The 15,672-nt window shown below is 41.1% G+C and overlaps 1 protein-coding gene across 2 annotated transcripts in view; it reads left to right on the top strand.

Moving 5' to 3' along the window:
• ksr2 (kinase suppressor of ras 2) overlaps window positions 1-15,672 on the top strand; it is a gene marked incomplete at both ends in the record, with an annotated part of 113,423 nt that overhangs the window by 92,587 nt on the left and 5,164 nt on the right. For both annotated transcript variants that reach the window (XM_083979162.1, XM_083979161.1), the window contains 6 exons: window positions 1,370-1,418; window positions 2,433-2,794; window positions 8,425-8,521; window positions 8,642-8,775; window positions 12,512-12,646; window positions 15,263-15,392. In XM_083979162.1, coding sequence (XP_083835288.1) covers window positions 1,370-1,418; window positions 2,433-2,794; window positions 8,425-8,521; window positions 8,642-8,775; window positions 12,512-12,646; window positions 15,263-15,392 — 907 coding nt within the window. The remainder of the gene's footprint in view (window positions 1-1,369; window positions 1,419-2,432; window positions 2,795-8,424; window positions 8,522-8,641; window positions 8,776-12,511; window positions 12,647-15,262; window positions 15,393-15,672) is intronic.

The following is a 15,672-nucleotide window of genomic DNA, read 5'->3' as shown; positions in this document are numbered from 1 at the left end:
TCAGTCCAAAGTTTTCTCTCTGTTTCGTGCAGTTGAAAACTCGACAGCACAGCAGCGGACGGTCCTACAGGATGTTCATTCAACACGATTGGCTACCAATCAATACCCGTCCCATGACATGTTCCTCGCTATCTGCATGTTTTTTAACTCGAAACACGTCATCTTGCTGAGCTGCGTGGAGCCGCTTCAGGACGTCTTTTTTAATAAAACTTGTGTGTTCACTGAATTGATGCTGCTAAAGAAGTTTCATGTGTTGGAGCCATGATTTTAACTTTATTAGGGATTTAACAATAACTCTTTAATACCAATATAACCGATAACTTCTTGCTTCTCCTATAACTGATCAAAATTTTTATGGTTTATATCCACACCTGAGGTTAAAAAAGGTTAAGATGTATAGTGAGTAGAGATGAATTCAACATTATAGCTCTGCCTCTGACTTAAAGCAGAAGTAAGCGGAATGTTTGTGTTAATATAAGTCTTAAATAGTTATATCTTCCGACAGCAATCACTTACACAGAGTGTTTGGTCCGAAACACGGGTCTGTCAGTCACTCTGCTCTGCTGTAAGCCGAGGAGAAAACTTTCCTTATATCCTACAACCTTTATCCAATGAGGAGAGAGAACGGCATAAAGGGGCGGTCCTCTCTGTGTGTGCAGCCAAGGGATGCACGTGTATGTGGTGACGTAGGGACGAGGACCAATAGATCCATGACGAGGGCGGGGGCTGCTAACTCCATCGGCTGACAAGAAGTTAGCCAAAAACGACCGGTTGCTTACTTCTGCTTTAACACAATAATATAACCGACATCTCAACTGTAATCACAACAAAAACAAGAACAGTTATGACTCTTCAAAAATCAACATTGACTCAAATCAACTCAGGGGGCAAACAGACTGAAAATGAGCAAAACAAGGCAATGTTGGCTCATTATAACTGGCTCAAATGGCAAAAAATGTCATAATCTGATTTATCTGTGTTTTTTGGCTGATTGAATGTAATTATTGGCCCATAATTATCTGTACCGTGCATCCCTAACATTGTTATATATCCAGGTTGTTTCCCTGTGAAAGAAACTGTCCAAATATCTCAGGTTTCAGTTGTGCTGAATGAACCTCTCTCTCTCTCTCTCTGAAGGCATCAGTCATCACTGCAACACTGTTATTGGGATGCTGGAGATCAAAAATGGATCATTCATACTTTATTAGGGATATAAAGAATCAAAAACCTGAGCAATGGAACAAAAAAATTAAGAACAAAAAAAAGAAAGGTGTAGGCTAGTCAGTTCTGTGTGAAGAGAAACCTGCTTTATCTGCATATTGTTTTCTAACAGACTGATTTATGTCATTTATTCCACTCTGTGTTTCAGGAACGAGAGCAACCCTTTACTGCAAATCGAAGTTGAACCCACATCAGACGTGAGTCCCTCTGTTGATCTGACTGATGCTTTTGTCAACATTGTTTTTTGGTTTGTTTTTTTTAATACACAAGTTTTTTTTTCTTTTTTCTTTTTCTACTTCTCCACATTTTTGTCAGCGTGAAATTACTCGGGAATCTGAATGAAGACAAAATAGCTTTTGCCGCCACTTGTCACAGTCATTTGCATTGTTCTCTCATTTACCATAATTTGGCTCGGCTCTCTCCGAGGAGCCCTGCAGGTAAAAGTTATGCGTCAAACGCGGCAAGAAGAAGGGGGAATGAAAAAAAAAAAAAGACGCAGCTTTTCACAGATCAGGTCATCGCTGTTCCTGTAACAATGATGCATTCTGAGAAAATGTGATGCATATTGCCTCGAATAATAATCCAGCAGCAGGCATCTGAATTTGAACAGGTCATTTTCAGTTCTGGGATGCATAATATTTACAATCAAATCACAATAAATCCGACGGTTTCTCCCCCCTGACTGCTTTCCCTCCTCAAAGGACTATTGTTAGCAATGGCTTAAGCAGCACTCAGTGTTTCCGATGCACAATATTGAGTATATTTTTTATTTTGTAGATAGAGCTCATCAACAGTTTGACTACATCTGTATTTGTGAGCATTAAATACATTCATTTATGGTGCATATACAATCTATCTGCAACGTTTGAGGTCATGTAAATGTTATACATATATATATATTGCAATATTAAAGAGTAACACAGCACCAACAAGGCATTACTGTGTCAGATAAACAACTATGTGCACTACACGAAGAGCTCCTCTTACTGAAACTCCCACTTCATTGAGTTCGGAGGAGGTTTAAGCAGATTATCGTCCCCAAGCCGCTGAATGGTAAATGAGAATTTGACATCCTGGTAGAATATTGTGACAACACCTCTTTGTGTTGTATAAGAGTATTTTTAATCACCACAGTTGAGTAAATCTGTGTAAAATCTGAAATGGAGGCGTTGCAGCCATTCACACACTTCCTTTGTGACCCCGAAACACAGAACGAGGAGGGCAACGACGAGGACTCCGGCGACGAGTTCGAGGAGATGAACCTGTCGCTCCTGTCGGCTCGCAACTTCCCGCGCAAGGCCAGCCAGACCAGCATCTTCCTGCAGGAGTGGGACATCCCGTTCGAGCAGCTGGAGATCGGCGAGATGATCGGCAAGGGGCGCTTCGGCAAGGTGTTCCACGGGCGCTGGCACGGCGAGGTCGCCATCCGCCTGATCGACATCGAGCGCGACAACGAGGACCAGCTCAAGGCCTTCAAGCGCGAAGTGATGGCCTACCGCAACACGCGCCACGAGAACGTGGTGCTGTTTATGGGCGCCTGCATGAGTCCGCCACATCTGGCCATTATCACCAGGTAAAGATACATACAGTACAGATGTTGAGATGTGAGGACGCTGTACAGCTGCCAGTGTTGTCTCCTAGTCTTTCAATCCATTGTATTTTAGTGTTGGTTTGACATTAGAATAAAATACATTTAAAAAAACACTGTGAACAAAACTAAATATCAAGATTTAATACATACTTTAATACTAATTGATCTCACCCATTGTGCAAGAGTGGCCAATGAAAGACTTGTCAATCTTCTCAAAAGCTGCTTAAGTGGTTTGGTAAAAACCCAAGAGCAGCAATAATATAAAGGTTCAATAAAGGCGAATATGAAAATGACTAAATGTGAAGGATTATTGACAATAAAAATAAAAAAAAGACTAAATGTGAAGCATTATTGACAATAATAATAAAAAAAGCAGTGTATTGGGAGTTTATGTGAACGCTATTGGATTTCAAGACTTTCATTAGGAGATAATGAGGGAATATCAATAAAAGTGTCCATAGAAAAAAACACATAAATTGGACTTTATTCAGTCACAGGGGGAAAATACTCTGCAGGAATATTAAAACACATAATAATATAGTCATTTATCAATACATTTGATAGTTGGATTGACTTGGATGTTTTTATATTGTATGTAAAGACTGAAAATAGTTTAAACGGAACTGTAACATCAGTATACACAGCAATACCATGAACCGTGAAGAAGATTATGCATATGCAGTGTGGAAAATAAGTATTTGATCCCCTGCTGGTTTTGTAAGTTTGCTCCCCCACAAAGAAATGGACAGAGAGAGACAGAATATCAACAAAACATCATATCATCATATAAAGTTTATAAATTAATGTACAATTTGATCAAGTGAAATAAAGACAAAAATCAGCAGGGGATCAAATACTTATTTTCCCCACTGTATATTGAAAGCATGAAACCTACTATTAACTATTTAATACTTCCACATAGGTAATAAGGTAATAAGAGAGATAAAATATATGTTTGATGACCCTCATTTATTTCTTCTTGACCACTGTCGCCTCCTGAAAGACTCCTGCTCTCGTCCCCTGGGAGTCGTTTTAAATCCAGCACAGATCTGTGCCTCATCTCCCTCCACCTCCACCCCCATCCCCCCAATCCCTTCCAACCCCCCATCTGGGAAAATGAGTGTAGTAGAGTGGCTGACAATGAAGCATGCACAGGTTATGATTAGAACAAGCTGCTGCTGCTGCTGCTGTTGAATGGATGAACCACCCACAACTCACAGCAGTATTGTATCTGCTGTGACTGCAGCCTATACTGTACTGTATGTATGAGGGTCGTTGGGTGCGAACTTGCATGAACAACTTTAATTATTTCATGGATTAGCGCTCAGATTTGTATTTATTTATTTATTTTTTGTCTCAGTTGTAACAAGGAAGTCGAGGCTGCGTTGCTGTTAAAGACCATCACAAGGAATACACTCTTGTTTAATTAATTGGCGCAGCTCTACAGTAATAATGTTCAAAAAGGAAATTGTTCGGATATTTTCCCGCTCTCACGCTGTCATCTACACAGGCTGCAAACAAAGAGAGGAGACTCGGTAAAATAATAATTGACGCTTTTGTTTCCTCTCGTTTCTTTATTTATTTTCGAATAAATTAACTATTCTCTAATAAGAAAGAAAAGAAAAGAAAGAGAGAGGGATTTCTGCGTTCAAACGCGTCAGGAAACAAAGTCGATGTGCTCTGTTCCCATCACATTCACAGTGGTGGTAAATACGTTTTAAATAAGTGATTGACTGATTGATTGGGGCGGCTGATTGCAGTTGATGCCAGATGAAATTGTGCGTGCAGGGGAGCAGGCGGCTTCTCAGAAATCCTTCCTGTTGATTGATGAAAATAGTCGCAAATGTCAGTGCAACAGGTGGCTTTGTTATCCACCAGTGCTCCGAGTGTCTTGTGTCACAGTCGTACAAGAAGAAGGTAAAAGTAAAACATGCGATCGCCGTTGGGCTCATTGGTTCATGAAGGATGAGGGTTTTAATGCTGCTTTAAGTGGAAATAATAAATATTGATTGTTTCTTTTTTCCCTTGGTTATTACGTTTCTCAAAAGTGACTGGATTGATTTTTGTCCGAGGACACAAAGCACGAAGTCGTCCATTCATGGGTTTTTATTCATGCACGTGAACGTCGACGGGGGAGAAGGGGCAATAAGTGTCCCCAAGGACATGGTGATGTCCCAATTTGTACATTTCTCTGCATCAGTCGGTGGTCTAAGTGTTTTAATTTATGTAAAGGAGGGAAAAATATCATGCACCAGGTGAGAGTTCATGAATATAATGAAGTCAGACTCTCAAATTCAAAAACCCCACGCTGTGAACAAAAGACGTGCTGCTGCTCTTTTGACTGTTATATGCCGAATGCTGCACAGTTAATGCTGTATGAGCTGCTGTCGTAGCTAGCTAGCATGTGTGTATGTACAGGCAACATTATGTAATCAACATTACGAAAGAAGGAGGTAAATTTAGTCTAAAACCTTAAAATCTTCATGGTTAAAGTCACAAATTTGCAAGAAAAAAACACACAAGGGAGGAAACACATCTACACTTTGTTCAGTTGGACAGACGTTGCTTGTTTTGCACGATGCCTTCAATGGAAGATCTCAGACTCTCGTTATCAGTTGGATTATATACCAATAAAGAAATATCACCAGATCATTATGGTGCCTGAGTTCTTCCAACTTTGTAAAGTGTAGAGATGTTCTGTCTTTCCTGAACTTGCAAAATCTTGCAATTTTTTTTTACCAGGTTGTTTTCCTAATAAATTTACAACTTTAAACTGGAACATTTCAAGTTTTAAACGCATTTGTCCCCACCCCTCCACCTCCCAAACTCATCTTTTCTTAACCTACTACCTACCTAATACGCCTGATGCACAACTTTCTTGGTTTTGTGACTTTCTGAGAGAGAGAGAGAGAGAGAGAGAGAGAGAGAAAATAGGTTTTCACATTAGACCTGCTCCTCCTCCTCCTTCTCTCCCTTCAGGCTCCTCCATGGTTAAAACCTGAGAGGTGGAGACCCTTCATGTGCTCACGATACCGTTTGTATGAGCTCATCAGTCATATTCATTATTCAAACACAAAAAAACGTCCCCGTGTTGAAGAAAGAAGGAGAACGTGGGGGCTTTGTTGCATCTATTACCACATCTTCTCCTGCATCCCCACACATGTAGACAACATAATTACCTTGTGCACAGTGAGGAGGCTCGTGTTGACTTCATGAAACTCTTCTGCGTAGCTTATACACACAGTGTGATCGTCTGAGGCGCAGAGGTAACGGCCTTTTATGCAAAGGTTTGAGCTGACGTGACACTGAAGACATGAGCCACTGCAGCTCTGTGCCGAGAAGAGAAGAAGACCCAGAGGGAGGAGAGAGAAAGAGAGAGCTACTAAAAATGCGGCTGCTGTCAAGCAGTTGTTAGGGATGAATATGCATGAACCGTTGGCTCCGGGTCCTTTGTTGGTCACCTGCGTGGCACAGTCAGGGTTGAGGGCTTCAGGTGTGAGGCAGGGGGTGGTTGTAGAGCTGTCTATTAACGCGCCGTCGTGATGGCACCCCTCCAGAAATACGACACCGCCTCCATGAAACCGCAGTGTAACAGCTCCCCCCCGCTCCTCTTCCTCTTCCTCCTCCTCCTCCTCCTCCTCCAGCACCTGTGTATTATTGGGCCCATGTTTCAGCTGAGAATGATGACATTTTATCCTCTAACAGCTTCTCAAACTCAAACACCAACTCAGCTGACACCGGAGTCGTCACACCTGTGAACTCCAGGGCTGCGCCGGTGGTGGTTTGGATGAAAGTGGCAAATAAAAAACATACAAAAAAAACACATTGAAGGTTTTTAACGGATGAGCAGGTTAGATGAGGTGAACGGAGATAAAAGGGGCCGAGAAATGGTTCAAAAAGCCCGAAACGCTGAAAACCGTGTGTGTCGGTATTTTAGCAACAGGCGCCCTCACACCGGAGGTTCACTCACTGAATCTGTTGGTAATAATCAGGACTAATAAAAGAGACAAGAGAGTATTAGAATTCAAATTAAGTGCAATTTATTATGAAGGGACGGGATAAACTTTGGCACTTAGACCCCGACAGGAAGTGGATCACCATGGAAACGATGGTCGAAGGTCGTTCCAATGAGAGTTTGGGGATGAGCCATGTTCACGAGGGAAACTTCTCATTGGAGACTGTCTGGCTTTTTAAAGTTTGACAGCTTACAGGTGATTGGCTGAAGGTTGCCAAGTAGGGATCATGTGATTGGTTGATTAATTGAATAAGTGGGCGGAGCTAAAAGATAGTTTTCCTTTCACTAAACATGATTTATAATCTTTCATTGCAATGTTTTGTTTACGTCATATTGCCTGTCACAATTATTACAGAGTCGCCTCATCGCAATTATTTTGCATAATCGTTAAAATTGTTTCCATTCATCTGTATAAAAACAGCTGGATGAAACCAACTGAAACGTCACTTTCCATCACTATCTTTTCATTATTTTCCACCTTTTGACTGGTCCTCTTTTAATGACATCATCACCTTGTGCCCCCTTCTTCTTCTTCTTCTTCCATGGTTTAATGACACATGAGTGCAGAATTAACGCCACAAGGCGCTTAATTTATAATATTTGACAACCGCATTTCGATGAGCATCCATTGTCTCCATAACTACGTTTAGGCTTATACTATGATAGTGGCATAAAACGATCAGAATAAGAATTACATCGTTAATTGCAATAATTTACATGGCAATTAATCGTCAAGTGAAAGTTCATGTTTGTGACAGCCCTACACAGCTGGTTTCCTGACAGCTACGTTATCTAACGCTCGCCAGAGTGGCAACAAATTGGATGGCACGATGGCAACACCAGTGCAAATAAATCACTAATACAGTTGATTTAGCAAATACAAACAATCTAAAAAGCCTCAATAGCAAGTTCCTCTGGTCTAATATGCTAACAGGTTCCTTTACCTGTGTGTTATTATAGAGAAGCGGCTGATTTAAAGGTCATTTGTGTTGTTACAGCTTCCTGTTATTCCTCCAACATGTCCACATTACCAAGAAAAGAAAAATACACTGAAGTTAATTTGCATAGCATCTCCCAACAACAACACAACAAACAATGTGCTTTACATAAGACACACACACACAAGAAAAATGCCTCAAGACAAGATATAAAAAAAGAAACAGCAGGCAAGATGCATATGAATAGGATTTAAAATAAAATAGGGGCTGTAATCAAATAAAACAAAACAAACAGAAGAATGAAGAACAGAGATTTGAATGGGATGTCCCAAATTGAATTTATTAAAGACAGTGAAGGAGAAAAAAAAAAAGCTTTAAGCAACATTCAAGCTCATTTTGATGCTGCACACACAGTAGGATTACATTTTCTCACCATAACCACCTGTTACTTTGGCAACAGTGGGGAAAATGAGAGAAACCACTACGCAGATGTACAATAGAGCAGAATAATGATAATGTCATGTTATGAAATTTTCAATAGGCCCTCGTGTGATTATTCTGAAATGTTTTGAAGTTGAGAAAATTATCGCAGAATTCTTATCTTTGTGGGGTTTTCTTTCTCTTTTTCTTTTTCTTTCTCTCTCTCCTCTGCCTCTCAGCTTGTGTAAAGGCAGGACACTTTATTCTGTGGTGCGGGACGCCAAGGTCGTGCTGGACGTTAACAAGACCCGACAGATCGCACAAGAGATGGTCAAGGTAAAAAAAACAACTCAACGCTGACTTGTTCCTGAACAGCTCAGCGCTGCAAATTGATATTACAGAACAGTCACATCTCTTTCTTTCTGTGTGTGTGTCTCTGTGTGTGTGTGTCCTCAGGGGATGGGCTACCTCCACGCTAAGGGGATCTTACACAAAGACATGAAGTCCAAGAACGTGTTCTACGACAACGGCAAAGTCGTCATCACCGACTTCGGACTCTTCACCATATCTGGGGTTCTGCAGGCTGGCAGGTAATTATTATTCAACTACGCGTCAGAGACAGGAGCCATGTTGTTCAGCCTGAGCAGCCTGAAGAGCAAAGGCCCTGTGTAACAGCACTGACACATTTGCTGCAGGAACTATTGAATTCAGTGGATTTATAATATAATAGAGTGGATAACCTACATCAGGGGTCACAAACTACATTTGTCGAAGGGCCAGAAGTTTTCTCGACGGACACCTGGGGGCTGGACATTAAAATAAATTGAAATTAAATTCACATTTTAGCCAAATAATTTAGTTTTTCAAATGTAATGTTTTGATATTTTATTTTTCTTACAATGGCATTTTTTAGCCTTTGTCAGTCAGGCTCCTATCACCGAAACCAGTGGTTCCCATTTCCAACCTTTTTACCTTGAACTCCGCGCCTGCTTGTGTCCAAGACAACTCCAACTCCAACCCCTGTCTGCACAGGTGCATCAAAAGAATAAAGTGATCAGTTACAAACTTTTATAAACAGCAGAGTTTTGTTCATCATTTTGATAATCCAATTGGATGTGTTATTGGGATTTTTTTATTCTAATATGCACAAATATCATTGTGATAACCTCACAACCTCAGAACAGAGGTTTTTGATCCTCACAATTTCAGAATTCAGTGACGGGCCAGATTTGTTGATCCCTGCCCTACTTATTTTTATCACAAGTTTGTTTTTACCACTTGCATTTTAAGCCTTTTTGATCATCATAAACAAACAAAGGAGCTGTGGGTTTTCACCGCTTTGTTGCTTTGTGGAAGAAAATGAATAATTAAACTAATACTGATTGATACGCTTTTTAATATTTTGTCTGTAGCCCCTGTCTTTGGCTGGACTAACCCTTAAAATACAGTACAAGTGACTGACTGACTGACTGAGTGATGAAGTTACACCATTGGTCGATTGGACATTTTGTACTGAGGCAACTTAACGAGTAGATTTTGGTGCTACTACCTGAACGAACAGCGACTGAAAACTGGGACGTGAAGATAAGGAGAGAGACTGATAGCAGAATGTGAACCCTGGTCTCCTGGCTTATGTTCGACCCATTCATTCCCAACAATGACCGTCTCATGTGAACGTTCTCTGTCTTTGTTGGTTTTGGCTTTCTGGCACGAGAGCTGTAGCGCTGCAGTGTTTGTGTAATGCCAGTTCATAATACAGAAAGCCCTTTAAGGTTAAGACTGAGAGCAGCACTTGGTGAGTGGGTTGGAGGAAGAACAGTGGGTGGGGGAGGAGAGGGAGGGCGATTGTTTATTGTTACAGCGCAAAACCAATTAACAGGCTGTTTATTGTTATAACCATGATGCTAGTAGATGAAAAAAATTCAAATTATATTGCACGAACATGCACAAGTTGACAGCTTGTCGCTTTTTTCAGTGATTTAACCACCTTTTTTTCTCTTTTTTTTCATTAATCTATTATAAAACATGTATTGTGACACTTGTAGCAATTTGTTGGACGAAACCTCAGCTACTTCTCGTAGAAAAGTGTTTGTCTGGATTTTTCTTGCCATACTGCAGGGTTAGGGTCTCTCATAATGAGCCTCTAATTTCTGTAAACACATCTGTGCATTAGGTACTGTGTGGATCTGGAGCCAGGTAATTAGCATAGCTTAGCATAAAGACTGGAAACAGAGGAAGAAACTGTGTGCGTGTGTATATATGGGGACTTTTTCCAACAAAGTTCAAACTTTTTCTTTTTCCCATTGTCTTACAACAGAAATTGAAAAAAAACATTTAAATTAGAAAAGGACTTTGCTGTATTAAAAATACTTTATGTGAGCTCAGGGAGTAGAAAAGAGAGGCCGAATGCAAATAATCTACGACACGGTCCACCCATGTATTAGTTTTTCACACCTTTGCTCGTTATTGTTGTTCTTCAGAGCAGCAGGAGGCAATTACGTGGCATCGTCCCAGTTTTCGACAGGAAACAGAGTGGATTATGGGTAAAGAGATAGCACCATTGACTGGTGAGGTGTAGTACAGTAGGTTTAAGATGCCTCATTTACACCAGTGTGCTCATGTAACTGTAACTTCAACTGGTGTAGCCTATAAAAAAAAACAGGTCTGCCTCTGTTTTGGTCTTCTGTCCATCTTTACTGTTGCCATGGAAGAAATTCCTATTCCTACTTCTGCACACTCAAGAACATGAGCAGTGTTGGCGAGAGGTGTTGGAAGAGAGAGAGACGAGTAACCAGGTCAATAACGAGCAGAGAGACATTCAGCCGTGGCCACCGGTCGGTGCAAAGAGTAGCTACAAACAGAAATATCACAGGAAGGAGAGGAAAACGTTGTAAATTGGCTCTCACCGGCCGCACTAAACAAATAGAGTAGCCTATATTTTCTGTAATTTACCATGTCATGGCTGAGCAGCACACCAGTAATCACACTTTGTATCCGCTCAAGATTGACCTCATGATGGCAAGACTTTGATCCACCTCTTCCAGGAGGAGGTTGACGGAGACGGAGAAGCTTTTTGGAGGCAGCAGCAGCAGCAGCAGCAGCAGCAGCAGCAGCAGTAGCAGCGAGCTTTCTGAATACACCCACAACATCCACAGGCAGAGGGCTGCGGCACAGCAGGATCATATTAACAGTCATATTTTTCTCACATACACTCAGCGGAGCATTTCACCAAATTAGTCTAAAATGTAACAATCATGCTGTTATGAATTAGATCTAGGCTCTCGTGCCCAATCATGAACAAGTTAAGACACTTTTTTCATCATTCCTGCACATCATCCTTTGAAATTTGCCTTGTCAATATTCAGATTAAGATCAATAACCACTGTGGCCTCTGTGCATTGATTATGCAGCTAAAGCAAAGAGGTAATTAGCGTAGCTTAGCATAAAGATGTAAAAAAAAACAGGAAGGAGAAACAGTTAGCCTGGCTCCGTCCAAATGTCAAACATCCGCCCATCTGCCAGCATCACTAAAGCTCAGTAATTAGCATGTTTTTGTTGTTTTTATTTTTTTATTTTGTTAAAGCCTAGTTGGTTGCCTAGCAACATCGCTGAGACAACAAGGCTGGCTGCAGTCACTCTGTGCCCACCTGCTGTTTATCAAGAAATGCTGTTAAAAAAACAAACAAAAAACCAACAAGTTCATTCTCACGTTTCTATTTCTGAAGCTGTTTATAAAACTGTAAAGGTGGAGGTGGACAAGGATGGATATAGTTTATGTTTTCAGACTTTGTGCTAAGCTAAGCTAAGCTAGGCTAGGCTAAGCTAACTGACCTGTTGGGTTAGGGTTTAGTTTGCTTTCAAATATTTATTCTTGCATTATTGACTCTTTGAAGTTGATCGTTTTGTGAGTCGCGCCTCAACAAGGACTACTAATCACCCTTTATCGCTCTAACCAATGAGCCAATCAATAGGATCCAACATGTCAGCTGTAGGCTAGCTATACACAGGTGGCAAAAACTATAAAAATGACATTGTAAAGGATTTAAAGAGACCAAAACATAACATTTTTACTTTACAAATTAGGATCATGGATGGATATTTCTAATTAGTCAGGGGATTAATGTGAGTTAATTATGTCTTAGCTGTTTCAATGCAGCAGACTTCAGCAGTGGCTCACCCTATACCTACAGCATTACCTTACCTTGAACTTGCTTTATTGCACTTTTTCTGAAACTGAAAAGCCAACATCAGTGACGACAATCATCTCAGCAGATCTATAAACCCTGACGAGTCTCCTCCATCTACACTTTTTCTCTCTTCCTGCAGCCGGAGAGAAGACAAACTGAGGATCCCCAACGGCTGGCTGTGTCACCTGGCCCCCGAAATCATCCAGCAGCTCTCTCCAGACACGGAGGAGGACAAGCTTCCCTTCTCCAAACAGTCAGATGTTTTTGCTTTTGGGTGAGTGACAAAAGCCGTTTTTGCAAATATGTGTGTGTGTGTGTGTGTGTGAATTCAATAAATTCTTACTTTCACAGTCCCCCCCCAAAAAAAATCCATGTTACATGCCAAAGAGGTGACCTCATTAACTGGTTTTCAGATCTCATTATAGATACAGATTCTCACTCCTTACTGTACAAAGACTGAGGTATTGTAATAATCTGTGATATTTTAAACAACAATTTTGCTTCAGATTTAACATGTCCAACCTATAACCATTTAATAAGAACAGGATTAGCACATTTTTGAAAGTTAATTGCTTGAAATTTTATCTGATTTTGATGCATGATCCCATACTCTCAAGCGCCTCCAAAAAATGAAGCAAACACAAAAGTCCCAAAAGCTGCAGGTCCTCTAACGGCCACTCGAGGCTGGTTCTGAAAAGGAGTCAATCCCCATAGACTAACATGTTAACATGAACAAAAGACCTGTTTTAGTCCCTAAAACTAATTTCTCCCTTCGTGATTTTTTTAAATATAAGTCACCTGTTTAGAATAGTTAAAGGGATAGTTCAACATTTTTGGCAAATTGGCCCATTGCCATAATCCCTATAGTTTTAGGAGTAGGTTCGTTACCTTTAATTGTCGGTGCAAGCTATTTTTAGAGTGGCGGAGCAGAGCCGCGAGTTGCTCAGAGCTACGCTACGAAGGCTCATGGGATTTCTTGGTTTTCCTCATCAAACTCATCAAATACACAATCCAACAACTCCAAAACGCTCTGGTGGACAAGCTGTGACCTGCACATTCACCACGCTTTGAGATAATAACTGAACGTTACGAGACAGAGTTGTTTTAGAGGTAAATCCATGCAAAACTCTACTGAAACCTGAATGAATGAGTGAATGAAACCTTGGTTGTGGTGGAAATGGTGCAGCTGGAGAGTCTGACTGGAGAAGATGAAGAGCACATTGATGAGTGATTGGCTCTGCGGTACAAGAAGAAGAAGAAGAAGGAGGAGGAGGTTTAGAAGCTCAGATTGAATAAATAATAGAAACCAAGAGGTAGTTACCTCCTTGAATGTCAAACTTGATTGGGTAGTTGCAGGAAGAGGTAAGAAAAAAAAACCGTGCGAATGGCGAGGAGTCGATCAATGAGTTCATCAATCAACATCCACAGATGAAGAGGTTGTTGCTTCTGGGCTTCGTGCACCTGGTGTCCAGTCTGAGTGTTCACCATGAGAAGTCTCAGCTGCACAAGAGGAGCTGGAGTTTTTATGTCCAGGGTGACCACAAATTGCATCTAAAAGAAAAAGGACATTAACAATGGACAGTCCCATCTGAGCTGAAAGATAAAGAGAGATAAACACAAGGATAACTAACCCTAACCTTAGCGCTAAAGACTTTGATTCTACCAAGTGGCTCCCAAACATCCTAGATCGTCTTTCAGCTGCACTCACGTCCTTATGACTTTGGGTTTGCTGACAAATTCTGTGTAGAGCTCTTGTTTGCCCTCAGGCTTTTCCTGTGTGTTGTTCATTGCAGCTCAAATAGAGAACATGCAGGTTTTAGGAAACTCAATTTATGAAACATTCAAACCCCACGTACTGTAGAGGAAGGGGGGATTTTAGTTGATCCTTATAACCTTTACAAGAAGAAATGCTGGGATTGTGGCTCTTCCCATTCAAGAGCAGTAACTTTGTTTGCCACACAAGTCCAATGCAAGTATTTGATCTGCTAAAACACTAATAAAAAGAGCATTTAAGCCTGTTTTCCCAAAATGATTCACAATCGTCATCGGTAAGGACACATATTGCCACTATAAATTAATAATAATCAAGTTTTTTCTTACCTTTTCATAAGCACGGCCTCTTAAGAAATTTGCTATTTGACACATTTTGACCCAAATTATTTAATTACTTCCCGTAGTCATTACATACAGATCGCTCTGCTCCTCCCTCTCCTCCTTTAACCTGTTTTTTTTTTGTTTTTGTTTTTTTAAATATTTGCCTTAAGTTGATTAAAAATCCCCACGGCTCCTGCTCTTCCTCCGGTGCCATTACTGACTCGTTTGTGGTGGGCGTGGACGCTGCTCTGTCTGTTGACTCCCTAACACAATTGCGTTTTCAGATGGTCCCCCCATATGGAGGGTTTCGTCACTGTATTATTTCAAAGGGGACGACGACGACGAGCGCAGCGCTGGGCGCACAATGTCCAGCTGCTCTGTGAGCCCTTGTGTTGCCTGGAGGTGACCCCCGCGGCCGTTTTACATATTCATCAACAATCGGACGTCACTTTATCCCCCCTCCCTACTACTAACCAAGAGCTATTTTTATACCGCTCAAAGTTGACGTGCAGGAGGGGGAATGAAAACAACCAGGGAGGTGGAGGGCGGCCATTTTGCATGAGCTGTAATTTAAAAGGGGTCACTTCTTTAACTTCTTTAACTTGAATTTCTGCAAAAACTTGAGGCTCAAGGCTGAAAAGCGTTCATCCACAACCTCTCAGTTTGCTGTGTCGGCACCAGCTGGCCGGGATGTGAACCCTCCATACTGTAGGTGTGGTGGTGTGTTGTGAAGACATGAGTGTTAGTTATCCTCTTGACTTCATCTCTCTTCTCTCTTCTTCCTCTGTCCTCGCAGCACCATCTGGTACGAGTTACACGCACGTGAGTGGCCTTACAAAAGTCAGCCAGCGGAGGTGATCATATGGCAGATTGGCAGCGGGATGAAGCCCAACCTCGCCCAGACTGGCATGGGAAAGGAGATATCAGTAAGGCTTCATTTTCTACGTCTTTGTCTTAATTTGTCACAGTTGACTCCTCATTTTTGCACAAACACGTCCCCAAGATTTGCTTTGCATAATAAAGGCATCAACCAATCCAGGGCTGGATTCACACAAGTGTTTTTAAGTGGATCTTAATAAAATCCAGTAACAAAGATTCACTTCTTTTTAGAAGAAGTAAAACTTTTTTAGCCGCCAATTATGAGATATTGCAGGATGTTTGCAATGTGATTTTTCTGGCCAGCACTGTAATTAAAGACGGATTAAA

This window comes from Trachurus trachurus, assembly GCF_905171665.1.
Source record: "Trachurus trachurus genome assembly, chromosome: 9".
Lineage (NCBI taxonomy): Eukaryota > Metazoa > Chordata > Actinopteri > Carangiformes > Carangidae > Trachurus > Trachurus trachurus.
The sequence above is the reverse complement of the archived record's forward strand: the minus strand, read 5'-3'. Positions and strand labels throughout refer to the sequence as shown.